The sequence below is a fragment of the Pygocentrus nattereri genome, chromosome 11 (genome assembly GCF_015220715.1).
Source record: "Pygocentrus nattereri isolate fPygNat1 chromosome 11, fPygNat1.pri, whole genome shotgun sequence".
Taxonomy (NCBI): Eukaryota; Metazoa; Chordata; class Actinopteri; order Characiformes; family Serrasalmidae; genus Pygocentrus; species Pygocentrus nattereri.
The window spans coordinates 40,397,061-40,411,563 of record NC_051221.1 but is presented as its reverse complement, the minus strand read 5'-3'; the positions used below and the strand labels follow the sequence as shown (position 1 = coordinate 40,411,563).

The following is a 14,503-nucleotide window of genomic DNA, read 5'->3' as shown; positions in this document are numbered from 1 at the left end:
CTGTCTGCCCTGTGATGGACTGGCGACCTGTCCAGGGTGTATCCTGCCTTCTGCCCGATGACTGCTGGGAAAGGTTCCAGCACCCCCCCACGCGACCCTGACAGAAGCGGCTTGGAAAATGGATGGATAGCTACAACTAAAACTCCTATCAAATAGGGCTGCATGATATATCATTCATTAATTGCTATCATGATATTGCCTTTTGTGAAAGTGATATCACAAGAGGAATGAGCCCTCTAACCAGATGTTAAATTAGAATCTTGTAGGTGTGCAAACTCTGTTTTTTCCATTGATGTCAACTATGTGGGAACAATATTGTTTAATGTGTGTAGTATTAACGGCTTAAAGGCAAGTGTCACATGCCATCCAATCAGATTTGGAAACATGCTTCTACTGTAAACCCAAATTTCCTACCTAATATAGCTAACCAATTTCACTCATTCAATCTATTAACACTATTGACACATTGCTTTTCAATGGAGGTTATAGAAGATGTGTGCGCACACTAGTTGAAAGTCAGTATCAGCAATAGATGCACTTTAAAGTAGTTGACTTAACTAATTAGACCAAGCTTCTGGATACTTGAGACATACAGTCTAGGTTTAACAGGATAAATAACAGCAAGTACTCTAGGCTACCTGACCAAATCATGAAATAGCATGGAAGAACTTAATGTTGGCTTACATGACAGGGAAATCTGGTAGAATGATATAAGGAGGACATGCCACAAGTGTTACATTAGTGATGCATTTCTAATATTCATGTGTAAAAATAATCGCAATGCTGCTATTTTATCTATATGAAACAGCCCCTAATGTCAAAACAATTCAACAGATGTTCAAAGAGGTGGAAAAATGCATGTTGGCTGAAAGAAAACCCAAGTATTTCTTTAAAGTAGCCACTGCTAACAAACAATAACCAAGCAGTGTCATTTTGCAGTGCCATCAGCAATCAATAAATTCTCAATAAATTCTCACATCAGACTCCCAGAGACAATTTCATGGGTCATTACTGTATTGACTTTACGGTCACTTGGGCTCTATCTCAATATGTTGGCTTACCTCCTGCTGATGAGGCTGTGGTTAAGGCAGTGTGAGTAAAATTCGGGATGCTGCCCAAGTGTCCCTCCTGTGGCACGCTTGTACTCAGCACCAACCATGGACGTCTATCAGGATGCTCGTTAGTAGCTTCAACTTCAGGAGTCTGGTGGGCCACAGGAGTCTCCTCCACAATTTGTGTTCTGTCCAGAGCAGTGGTCAGACTAAGCTGCAGCTTCGTGGTGGGTTCAGTGGGCAGTGATGTTGAAACAGCTGGCTGTTGCTGTGCAGTTGTTGACTTAATCACTTTTGTTAGAGAGGTCATCAGCCAGGGCTCTAATGTTGTAAATGACTGGAAATCAGTGTTTGTAATTTGGTCATTTTCAGGGCTTTTTGTCTTAGCATTTTGAAATTCAGCAGATTTTGTGGTCTGCTTGGTCCTCTGGATAACTTGTGCAGAGGAGGTAGATGTTTCCTGTGTAGAAGAGGTTGATGGTTCCTGCCATGTTCCAGTGACATATCCATTGGTTTCTCGTGTAGAAACTGGAGGAGGTGCTGTCTGTGGAGTTTTTTCTGAGTATCTGCCTCTGTTGGGAGGCCAGAACTCAAGGTCAAAGTTGGGGTCAGGCTCGGACAAGGGCTTAGGCTTGTCTGTTTGCTGACTTCCCCTGAGCAGATTATTTTTGGGAGGTTTGGTTCCCCTGTGTGGAAGCAGAGTGCCTATCTGTGCTGGGCTGGTTGGAGTTTCCTCTGGGTGGAGTGTGATTATCTGGTAGGTTGGACTAGTTGGAGCTTCCACCAACACTGCGTAACCTTGGGAGATAATATTTGAACTTGTTGTTGGCCTTTCACTTGTTGGACTTTGCAGAGTTGTGGTAACGTGTGTTTCCACAGACACTGTGTAATCTTGTTTGGTGATGATGTTTGAACTTTCATTTACTGGATTTTGTATGGTTGTGGCAGCCTGTGCCTCCACAGATAGTGTGTGATCTTGTGTGGTGATAATGTCTGAACTTTCCGTTGCTGGATTTTGTATGGTTGTGGCAACCTGTGCCTCCACGGACACTGTATCATCTCTTGTGGTGATGATCTCTGAACTTTTTGGTGGACTTTCTGTTGTTGGATTTTGCATGGTTGTGGCAGGTGGTGCCTTCACATTCTGTGCCAAGAAGGGAAAGGGCAGCTTCAAAGATGGAATAGGCATATCCGGAATCCATTTGCCCAAGTCTGGTATTCCCCATGTGCCTGAGGCACCTTTTGACTGTGTATTGGGCTTCTGCCAGCTTTTTTCAAATAGCCCGCCACTGGCGGAGCTGAAGAACAAGAAGCAAACCACTAGTATCCTCCGCAGAAGAAGCATGCTGCCTGCCTTTTTCTGTTGTCCTGCAGGTCACATGGTGTCCTCTGTCCAACAGCCCACTAGACTCAAAGTGACCTAAAAGACAGATTCAGAAAATATAAGTCTTCAGTTTTCAGCAACCTGATCTTTAAGACTGTCACTTAGATTGAAATTTGAGATTGTCACCTTTATAATTACATAATATAATTTGATACTTGTTCACCATATTAAACAGTCTAGGGAAAGTTGGTCTACCTCTGGGTTATAAACCGACTGCTCCACCAGCCTCCCTGTGCTGAGTGAATAGTGATGTGATTTAAATTTTTATCCTTGTTTATTTACCATTTGGTCTGTCATTTGAAAGTTATACCTCCTTTCATGTTGATGTTATGAAGAGCCCAGTTCACTGTGGGTTCGTTTTAGGTTATAATCAACAATCTTAAGCTTTCCAGTTAGAGGTTTCTGGCCCCATATCGTCTTTACTACTTCTTATTTACAAAAGAGCAGCTTCAGTGGTCTATTGAAGCTCTACTTATAGGGAGCTCTTTGAGAGTATGAATGGGGGAGTGGGGGCTCCTATGTGCATTTGGGGGTTGGGTTGGGTTGGGGGCTTTTTGGAGTGACAGGGTAATTTAGGGGTTCAAAGCCAATGGGCTGTTGCCTCAGTGAAGTGAGTGGAGCACCCCTGGAATTTCTCTCAGAACCTAGAGAGAAACCTGGGTGCTATAACTGGGCTTCCAACTCTCCAAAATGACCTCTTCCGTCCGCTCTCCTCTCTCTCCCTCATCTTTTCTCCCTCTTTCTTCAACACACAAGATTGATTTCTTCTTTAATCCAGGATAAACTGCCTGAACCCTCCTGCTGGGAACAACATCAGTTTGTGCTCAGTCTGCCAACAGAGGAGCAGCCATTTTATATCTCACTTATCCTCCACCCCATTCCCTCTCTTCTTCTGCCTCTTTCTCTCTCCAACTCTCTTGGTGGCCTCACTAATAGAAATTCAGCCTGCACCGTTGGGCTTAATTCCAGTGTCTTTACGGCGTAGATGGATAATGTAGCTCTCCTCATCACCCTCATCTCAGAGATGACCTTCCTCAAAGGTCTGGCTAAAGATTCAACTTTCTGACCACTGTCCTTCAGTTGACCATAGAAAGCCTCAGGGTGAAAAGAGAGCGGAGAAATTATACTTGTGAAAGTATGAGTATTGTATCAAAATCCTAAGTGAAAGTATACTGAAAGTAAAAAGTATCCATGTTTATTTATCCACATACTCGTGCACATAAAGCTGCATTACTGATATTGTTAATTATCAGTGCATTGATAAACAATACAAGCACCTATTATTGGTGCTGTGGACCAACGGCTGGACTATTTTGTGCTTATTAGTTGTAGTTATTGTATATGAGAATTTATTACAATTGATCAGAATTGAATAGAAGAATTTATTGTGTAGTGTTTGTACAGTTTGTCTTTATTTATTAACAGCGTAAAGATCAATACTGACCCTTTAAAAAGACCAATTAGCAGAGTTGTAGGCAGCTTTATTTCACAGTGACATGAATTTGGTGGGATGTTATCATAAAACACAATAATGTCAAATGCACAGGAGCTAAAATGATTGGCTAAAAAAAAGGAGAAAAGTATTGTATTTCCAATAAAATACAAAACTTCAATGATCATATTTATGTATAGTAACAAAATGCAGTTATAAGTGCTGGCATATCAGTCTTGGGCCAATATTTGCAGACTGTGCAGGATCCGAGATGGGAGGGGAGACAAGAATGTAGCCAATACAGTCTAATCTAGTCCTGTATAAGGTTGGGTACTGTTACAATCTGCCAATACTGATATAAATACTAATGTTTTAATGTCATTTTGATTCTGATTCCCAAATAAAACTTTTCCCTGATACCCCCCCAAAGAGGGTCTGGTTTAAACCAGACATGAGTGTGTGGTGGGTATATATTCTGACCACAACAGACCATAGAGTCATGAAGGAAGTCGGACATTAATAACATGCATACAGAAAGTAAGTCAGACAGTCTAGATTTCGAAACACGCATGTCTATTGGGTCACTGAGGCTAAGACCAGCATTTAGGTACTGAAACATGGTACTAAATTGAAATTTTTCCATACTTGTCTGTATTGAACTCATTTGGTCGGTATATAATTTGGTATCCAGCCCTAGTCCTGCAACAGATTAACCCTGTGTTGTGTTAGCTGCGCATTTCCTCCTGTGGGGCAGAAAGCATGATGGCCCACTCTTAGATGCTCATTTTAGGTAAAGTGCTTGAATTAAAACCAGCTAATGTTAAAGATGAGAGGTTTTTTAAAGAAGAAATATCGGTGTCAGTACAGGTTAAAAAGCTAAGGAGCTTTAGCCTGGTGGGCACACATTTAGATGAACGTACTAAATTGCTTTCATTGTGAACATAACTTAGGCCTCCCGTGGGGTTTTTCAACCGAACAGTTCAAGGTTTTTGGATTTTTGATGAGATTTTCATAAGTCAGCTTTTTTTTTGTTATGGACTGAATTAATTATTAAGGTTCTATATGCAAGGGTGAGAAGGGAGAGGCTCGGAGTAGAGCCGCTGCTCCTCCACGTTGAGAGAAGCCAGTTGAGGTGGTCCAGGCATCTGGTAAGGATGGCCTATGGATGCCTCCCTAGGGAGGTGTTCCAGACATGTCCAATGGGGAGGAGACCCCAGGGGAAGACCCAGGACACTTTGGGGGGATTATATCTCTCGACTGTCTTGGGAATGCCTCGGAATCCCTCCCGGAAGAGCTGGAGGAGGTGGCGGGGGAGAGGGAGGCCTGGGCCTCTTTGCTTAGGCTGCTGCCCCCGCGGCCTGGACTCAGATAATTGGTTGAGGATGGATGGATGGATGGATGGATGGATGGATGGTTCAATATGCGTGATGCTGCCCTGAAGCCTAACTGCATTTTTTTGCTCTGCGTAGGTTTATTTGAAGAATTTTTTATATGTGAAAGAACAAGACAAGATTCAACTGGTTATGTAGTGGCTTGTTATTTTCTGTTCTTAGTTGGGCTGTATGTTTGGAGCTCCCAATGTAGCGCTGCTGAACTGTAGGCTACTGGAAGATTGTGCAGTCTGCAGGGAAACTGTGTGTGAGTCCTCCATTGCTAGACTGAATGAGTCAGAGTTTGATTCTCATCGATACTCAAAGCAGAAGCATACGGTATAGCAGGGAGCTGGACAGTTGGGAGCGTTTCCTCACTGTAAAAAGTTGAGTGATACTTTTTTAATCCCACAAACGGGGAAATTCCACCTCCTCATTTAACCCATCCATGAAGTGAAACACTACATACACACTAGTGAATACACACACACTAGGGGGCAGTGAGCACACTTGCCCGGAGCGGTGGGCAGCCCTATCCGCGGCACCCAGGGAGCAGTTGGGGGTTAGGTGTCTTGCTCAAGGACACCTCAGTCATGGACTGTCGGCGCTGGGGATCAAACCGGTAACCTTCCAGTCACAGGGCCAGTTCCCTAACCTCCAGCCCACGACTGTAGCTATGAAAGTGCAGTATTTATGGAATGCACTTCAGGAAAAGTGAGAATAATATCTGGGACACTTCAGAACATGTCAGAATGCGACATGATATTGCCTGTGGAGAAGAGGAAATGGAGGCTAAATGAGTAATATTTACTACTGAAGCTCTCTCTCTTTCTCTCTCTCTCTCTCTCTCTCTCTCTCTCTCTCTCTCTCTCTCTCTCTCTTTGCCTTTTCATTCTTTCACTGTGATTTACTTGCCCTGAGACAGGCCCTATCATAATGAGATGTGTTCACTCAAGTGGAAAAAGACAGACTGAGTGGAAGAGCGTGATGGAGAAGGAGAAGAGGCCAGAGAAAAGTAAGAATCTAACAGCTGTGGAGGGAAAGAATAAAGAGAAGTAAAGAGAGAGACTGCTGAAATTAATTTCATGAACTCTGATGTAAATCCCTCTCTCTACCTCTTTCTATTGGACAGTAGGGTCTTGCTCTGTAAAGTCTGCATCCTTTGATTTTCTTCTTCTTTTATCTCTTGGATTCCCTTTTCTCTCTTCTAATCTCCTTATAATATGGATTAGCAGCTCTTTTCAGTTCTGTAATGTTTCCCTCATTCCCCCTTTGCAAGAGCCATAGACTATAATGTATTAGTTTACAGTGCTATGCTGCTATATTCAGCCCTTCACCATCTTTGTTGAATTGCCTTTTAAATGCCCAACAATGAGGGCCAGTCAGTGATTATTGGGTTTGAGGGAATGGTTAATGGGCTTAGGGCAATCAGTGATGATTAGAGTAAGAAAAAAGGGAAGGTATACGATATAGGATCATTAGAGGAGAGGAATAGAGGATTGGGTAAGAATCCGAGCGTGGGCCTTCACTATGTGGAGGGTTTCCGATGAATTTCTATCACTGAGGGGTGTCGTAAATGTTGATGGATTGACTTGTCATGACACCGCTTACTTCTAACACGTCCCTATAAGTGCATGGAGACGTTTGGAATCAATAGCTTACTCCTCTCAGTAATACGTTGATTTATGGACTGTGAGTTTTTCTCCTTGTGTGGGTTCTGGCTCATAAATACAGACACAGGAGTGCATTTGTGACCCTAAACAATGAAAGTGGAAGGTGATCTTTTGAGATGATTTTACAGGGAAGGTCTCTTAAAATATTGCAACAGCTCTAGCCTTAATAATTTAATATATTGGAAAAAATAAACAAAATATGAACTGTGGTAACACATTTATTTGGATGGTCCACTTTAGTAGCTATGAGAATGGAAGATTCTATTAAATATAATCATAAGCCTAAGCCTAACCCTAACCGCAAGGTAAAACCTACACCTACTCCTAAATCTAACCATAATGTTACTGATAATCAACTGAGTATCACCAGAAAGTTTGTTAATGATTTAAGTATCTGTAGATCATCTATAGGACACCATTCAAATAAAGTGTGACTAAATCATGTTCTCTGCAGATGACGTGTTAACTAATTGTCAACAAATCAAGAAAGCATGTCATTTGAATGGGGCACCAAAACTTTAGCATACGACTGCATGCCTGTTTAATTCCTATTTAACAGATTACCAATAGGACTTCTTTCATTGTAACATTAGACTGAATACTGCTAACAACATCACTTTGGCACCCTTTAGTTCTCAACAGTCATGCTATTTAGAAGCCTCTTTCTTCAGCCCCCCCTAGTGGCCATTCTGGAAATGACACTGACTCAAATATTTTGGATTAAAATAATGAAATATATATATATCAGATTAACTAGGACAGTGTTGGCTCTCTGTGTGAAATGTGACGGTGTTGAGCTGCTAGTGAGCAACTAGGTGCGACAGGGAAGGGGTGAGAACCCCCTGCTATGACAAGAATTCATATGTCTACTCAAAGACAGCTGTGCTGAGATAACTGAACAGCACAAACGAAGCTTCCTTCATAAGCCTGTTTACAATAAAACAAACACAATACAACACTTTTATACATGTTGACTTGCTTGCTCACCTAAAAAAATGAAAATATAGTATCTGGTTTTGTAAATCAAACACATTTCCGTCTGAACACATGCCGTCAACCTTAGTGAAAAAAACAAAGCAAAAACAGAAGGACGTCCAAAAACAGGCATTGCATTTTATGGCTACTGTGAAAAGGGGTTTAATGAATTGTGTCTATATCAGATCTATTTCTGCATGCATGCTGTTGATGGCAACATATTGTACTGTGCCAAACTGCCCTCAGCCATCGACTGATGCTGGCTGTCCTTGTTTATCTCACGCTGGGCTCTGCAGTGTCACAGTGCATAGATGGACCCCGAAGGTCACAGCTAGACTGATACCAAACATCCACCATTGACTTTAAAGCATCAATACATTAGTGGTACGGTATAACCTGTTGATTGGTTGACTGTGTTTATATTCCGCATCCTTGCAGCCTTTAGCTGAGCCTCTATCCTCTACACACATGTTGTGTTTTCTATCCTGAAACACACACACACACACACACACACACACACACACACACACACACACACACACACACAAGCATGCAGCGCCACACCACAGCAAGCGACTCAATTATGCCTGGCTGTGAAAGTGTGATTGATGAACTGTCACGTTAATGTTTTTATTGGGCGTTCACTCGATGCATCTGGACCACCTGATTATTTCAAACGCTCTCTTCCAAAGCCAGCCTGCTCCGCTGGCCGCATTCACCATGGTTACTGGCTGAGTATGTCTGGCTAAAGAATCCGACAGGGGCTCTTAATGCACATACAAATATATATATGGCTTCTTAAAGAGTCCTTTACTGCTGTACAAACATCTTTATCTGTTTTTCTGTCTCAAGAGTTACAGCCTGCATCACATTGAAAGAGATGTCATTGAGCAGCAGTTAAGATGCACAAACACACGCTTACTCACAGCTGACTGTACATGTTCATGTCTGCAGATTTAACCCTACCTGGTCATTATACACATTAGCTGGCTGTGCTGAGTCTTTCTCTTCTCTCCCTTTAACTCCCCCCTGTGTGTGTAGCCCTCCCCAGTGGCCAGATCTTCTCTAGTAGTGTACAAGCAGAGATACAGTGTGGGTCACTCACCCTTTCCAAGCTGGAGAGGAGTAATAGAGGAGGAAATATGGAGTCCTGCACTAGAAGCAGCAGTAGCAGCAGTAGCAGCAGTAGCAGCAGTGGCGCTCAGCTGCAGGAGAGATCAGTCTTCCTGTGCCTGTGGGAGAGAAACTGAGCTTCAGTCCGGCTCGCTCTCTCTCGCTCCCCCTCTCTCTATTCCTCCCTCCCTCACTCTCACTGACTATGCCTTCCTCACTCTCTCTTTCGCAAAAGCCGTGCCTCTCTCTCTCCCTCTCTCTTAAAAGCCATGCCTCTCTCTCCCTCCCTCCTACCCTCCCTCACTCTCACTGACTGTGCCCCTCTCTCTCTCTCTCTCTCTCTGTCTCTCTGTCTCTCTCTCTCTCTCTCTCTCTCTCTCTCTCTCTCTGTCTCTCTCTCTCTCTCTCTCTCTCTCTCTCTCTCTCTCTCTCTCTCTCTCTCTCTCTCTCTCCCCGCCACACACACACACACACACATATATATACACTGACTGTGCCTCTCTAATTTTCTCCCTATGTATGTCATACCCACACACACATACTTTTATGAAATGGTAAGTTCATAGAATTAGGAAAAAAACATTCTTTGTTTTTAATGCACATTAATATGGGAAAGGCAGTATATATATATATATATATATATATATATATATATATATATATATACATATACAATAAGACTGTTTTGTTTTGAGTCATTTTATGTAGGGTAATTGTCTTATTCCACTAGGAGTTAATTTCACAAATTCACTGAAGGAATGAATTCATTTCATTTGATAAAATTTCCTAAAACAACTATAAACAACCTGAAATGCATGGAATTATCCTTTTAAATCTTTTTCCTTTAGCTATTTTTCCCTCCTTCCTTTTAAGAATCCTATAAAGAGAAGCATTAGACATCACTGACTCGATGTAAAATGGTTTTACATGCCATTTGCAGTGGAATATGGGAGACACTATATGTATCTATATATAAGGATGGGGGGGGTGGGAGGGGGGGGGGGGCATTATGACCACTCACAGATGAAGCGAATAATGTTGATTAGCATTTAACAAATGCGCATACCAAGGTCTGGGATATATCAGATAGTAAGAGAACAGTTGATTTTCATAGTCGACATGTTGGATGTTGGAGCAACTGCAGAAGGTTGTTTGGTCCAGTGAGTCCCTTTTTCTTTCTCATCATGTGGACGGCTGGGTGCATTGATGGAACCAGGATGCAGTGTAGGAAGAAGGCAAGTTGGTGAGGGGAGTGTGATGCTCTAGGCAATGGTCTTCTGGGAAAACCTGGGTCCAGGCCTTCATGTGGACGTTACCTACTTTACTATATTTCCCTAATATTCCTCTTTCAGCAGAATCATGTGCCCTGCCACACGGCACGCTTGTTCATAAACAGTTTGAGGAACATAATGAAGAGTTAAGGGTGTTGTCCTGGCTTCTAAAATCTCCAGCTCTCAATGCAGTTGAGCATCTGTGAGATGTGCTTGTAAAACAAGTCGGGTAGTCAGGTCGGGTATTAGGTATGTTTGGCTTATCATTGTATGTAAAGTACTGTGCAAATGTACTGTTTAGAGCTGTTTATCTCAACACGGACTGTGGGTTTGCCTGTATAGAAAATATATATGGCATTAGAATAAATACAAATATACATAAATGCTGTAAAATCAACTCCTCAGGATTCATTGGATAGAAACTGGACTTCCTCAAGGAGAGTTTTGCTATGTTTAAGCTAACACGCTGTAAATTGTGTGTGTGTTTTTGTATTTTTTCTAATTTTTTTATCATGTGTTTGAGCCAGTCTTTATTCCTCTCTCTGTATGTCTGTTTCCCTGTTAGCTCCTGCATCTGTAGTCTAGTGTTGGCTTCACCCTCGCAATAGCCGGGGTCACACCGCAGTGAGCAGATTGCTCATTTGCAGACTCAAGGCAGCGAAGCTGAATAGCTCATGGGCAACACACTTTTACCCACAAACACTAACATGCCGTGCTCTTAGCATGACTTTTGCCACATTTCAGTTCCCCATCAATAACACTATCCCCCACATCTCAAGGCATTCTAATTTAGCTCCCCATTGTGTTCCCACAGAAATGGGCTCTGGATCATAAATATGTGATCCCCGGAATTCTCCACATTTAGAAACAATCCAAAGCACCCTTGCCCAAGGAAGTGTAATTTCCTGATTGGCTGTGTCGCGTCCATGACAAATTCCTACCAAATCTATCCAACTGGATGAGGCTTGAGAGTCTTAAAGTCAGTTTGACCTCTGACACACACACACACACACACACACACACACACACACACACACACACACACACACACACACACACACACACACACACCTGTTTTTACCTCTTCATCTTCATCTAGGATGACTAGATGCCAGGAAAGGATAAGACCGTTGTGTGAGAGAGTTTTGAAGTGGCTGGTATGTTTTTGAGTCTGAGAATATGAGTTAACTTTATTTTTATTGCACACTGGTACACAAATTAAAACTAATGTACTGAATTTATTTTTCAGTTATTCACCTAAAATCTCCAAAGCTGTCAGCAGTGTCCAGCGCAAAGCTCCTGCCATCACATGGCATCAAGAAAGACAAACATGAGCCGCCTTAACCCAAATGAACTCACTATAGTGACTCAAGAGAAGAATGCTAAGCACAGACCATACAGCCACCAGTATAGCTACCAGGTCCACTGGCTATTAAAGGAACACTTCAGCTAGGAAAACCTCCTTCTGATTACATTACTTGTAAGTGGGAGAAACTTTTGAAAGCTACAGCTGCTCTAGGGTTGATATTTGGGGGCAGGCTGTTTGAAATGTGCTCTCTAGCTTCGAGATCTTTGAGTAATGCTAATGATGTTTGACTCTCCACAGCTTGAGAAGCAGGTGTCATCTTTTCACAACTGGACTTTCACATCTTTCGTAGTAGTGGGAGATGCCTTAAGTCATGTACGTGTATCACGTGTAACGTGCATGTCACAAATAGCAGTTACATAGTGTGTTTTCTAGCTTTCTAGCAGAAAAAAAAACTTTTAAGGTTCCTCCACCTTCAAGATACATCATCAGAGCTGGGTTTGCGAGCCTGGACAGAGTATCCCTTTGATGTACGTTGCATCATTCTTCACTGAGAACAACACCAGCTGTACCCTGGACTGCAGTTTTGACAAACGCTGCTTTTGATAGTGCTTTCAATTTTTTATTTAAAGGTAACACCACTGCAATAGGCTCTTTCTGCCAGAGCAGACATCTCCATGTTCCACAAACCTCTACTGAGGAACATCACATGGCGCCTCAGGGACCGCCTGTGCCGATGAAAATTGTTTATCATTAAGCTCAGCTCGGCAAATGGAGGCTCAGCACAAACCCTGCTGTTTCTGACGAATATGCGAATATTTCCCACGGGGGCCTACTTTCTGTCTGCGTGATCTCCAGCTCCTTTCAGTGTGTTCTGTTCCTACGCCCATCAGAAAGCACAAAGCCTGCTTTACCTCATTTTTCTGACATCAAACCGAGGCTCGTACATGAACGTACCAATGAAGCTGCTTTGATTATCGCTTATATTTGTAGTTGATCTGACTGGGCCACAGCATCGAGATTTCCGACAGTCTTTCTAACAGTGTCACAGATTGTTAAGTAATACTCCTGATGTTTGACTGTCCACAGCTTGAGAACGTATTCCACAGAGAAAAGCTTTTTCAAGCAGGCATTGTCTTTTCACAACAGACCTTTCATGTCTTCTGTAGTAGTGGGAAGCATGTTTTGTCATTTACGTGCATTGAAAATAATATGCATATCACATGAGGCAGTTGGGTAAAAGGCAAGTTATTATGGTCACACATAGCTGCCTCTGTCCTCATTACCCAACCAAGCCAATCTGCCTCTTGTATTCAGAAAAAGCACAATGGCAAGTTATGTGGCATAGTTTGTAGGGAACAATGGCCTCTGACGGTTTACATAAGCACGGATATCAGAAAGGCTGTTCTTTAATGCGTGAAATGAAATGAAAGGGCATGTGCATAAATCTTAAAACTCTAATTGTGGAAAGCAATGTAGGCATAAGTGCCTACAGTGTTGTGCAAATATAAGAGACCACTCTTCTCTTATTTAATCTTCAGTCAAAATGCTAATATGCCGTAATATACGAGTTATTCGATATTTCAGTGTCAGGAATAAAAGACCAGAAACATTTGTTTTACGCAAATTACACAGAAGCCTCAATAACTAATTGTTTATGTGCATTTAGTGTGTCCACTCTTTGCATCCATTACATCTTCCGCACGTTTCAGGAGCCTTGCTGTCAGTGTTTTGAAAAAAAAATCTGCAGGGATGTTTTTCCAGTTCAGTCTTAGACGTTTGTTGCATTTTCTGCTTCACACAATCCAAGTAATCCCAAACACACTCATTGTTAGGATGTTGGGATCTGGACTCTGGGGTGGTCAGTCAAGTTCTCGGTTGCTTCAACCAATGATCACGTAAATGTAATATCATTTTCAAAATGAACTTTGTTGAAGCTCAATGTTAGTATCTGTTTCAAAATGACCAATAAGTACAAGTATTTCATTTTTAAGAACCAAGAAAAAGGCCTGAGTCATTTTTATAGGGCTTTAAACAATTCTGAGATCATTAATTGGCTCTGAAGTGCGCTTGAAGAATTTACAGCTGTTTTTGTTGTTCTAGTGGAGCATTTGGGGTGCGGTGGATGCCGTTTTACCCATGGTAGTGTAAAGTCATTGTGCCTCTTGCCCCTTCCAATGGCACCTGGTGGCCTCCCTCCTGATATTTAATTAAGAAATTGCCAAAACTGCTAGCTCTGATATTAAAAGAGCCTAGTCAGCATTCTGTTCGTTTCACTGGATATGATCTTCTAATGTTACTTGAAAGCCTCTGAGATGCCTGAAAACTTGCCTGTCAGTTGAAGTATTCTTTTAATATCTATTAGTCTTTCATTTTCGTCTATTTCCTTTTCTCAGTAACTGATTCTTGGCACCTACACATCCTTTCAGACTCATAGTGTTGAGTCGTTCTTCTCACAGTGGAAGGACGGACAGAAGCTTCTGTGGATTTTTCAGATCTTAATCAAGAGTGGAGCTTGATTTTGTCTCGAGGATAAAAGCTTTAAGGACCGTTTATCTGATGGTAACAGTATTGCTGTTCTTCCAGATCTTGCACAGTTGTAATGGGTCCCATTTTGGAAACATCTCATAAAAATCTTTAGAACTCCTTTTCCTTCTCTACGACCTTCCTCTTCCTTACACAAATGGATTACTTTAGAGCTAAACTCCTCAGAAATATCTCCTGAAAATGAATAACCCTTATGTAATAGCTATTTTGACTGGAAATGAAATATATGAAGGGGGGGGGGGGGGGTGTCTGACTTTTGCGCATTACTGTACAAGCACAGAAGCAATCATGTAAAGTAAAGCGCACAAATATGCTGTGTAGCCTGTACTAATCTCCGTTTAGATGAATATTACAGGACTTCGGAGAGAGCTAAAAATAGA

General features: G+C 42.0%; 1 protein-coding gene across 1 annotated transcript in view; it reads right to left on the bottom strand.

The window, feature by feature from the left end:
• LOC108432554 (proline rich transmembrane protein 4) overlaps positions 1-9,217 on the bottom strand; it is a 43,797-nt gene extending 34,580 nt beyond the window's left edge. Inside the window, exons 1-2 of the mRNA XM_017706461.2 lie at positions 8,992-9,217; positions 1,062-2,472 (exon numbers count right to left, since the gene is read on the bottom strand). Of these exons, the coding sequence (XP_017561950.1) occupies positions 1,062-2,397 (1,336 nt within the window). The 5' untranslated portion in view covers positions 2,398-2,472; positions 8,992-9,217. The remainder of the gene's footprint in view (positions 1-1,061; positions 2,473-8,991) is intronic.
• Positions 9,218-14,503: the final 5,286 nt, after the last annotated feature.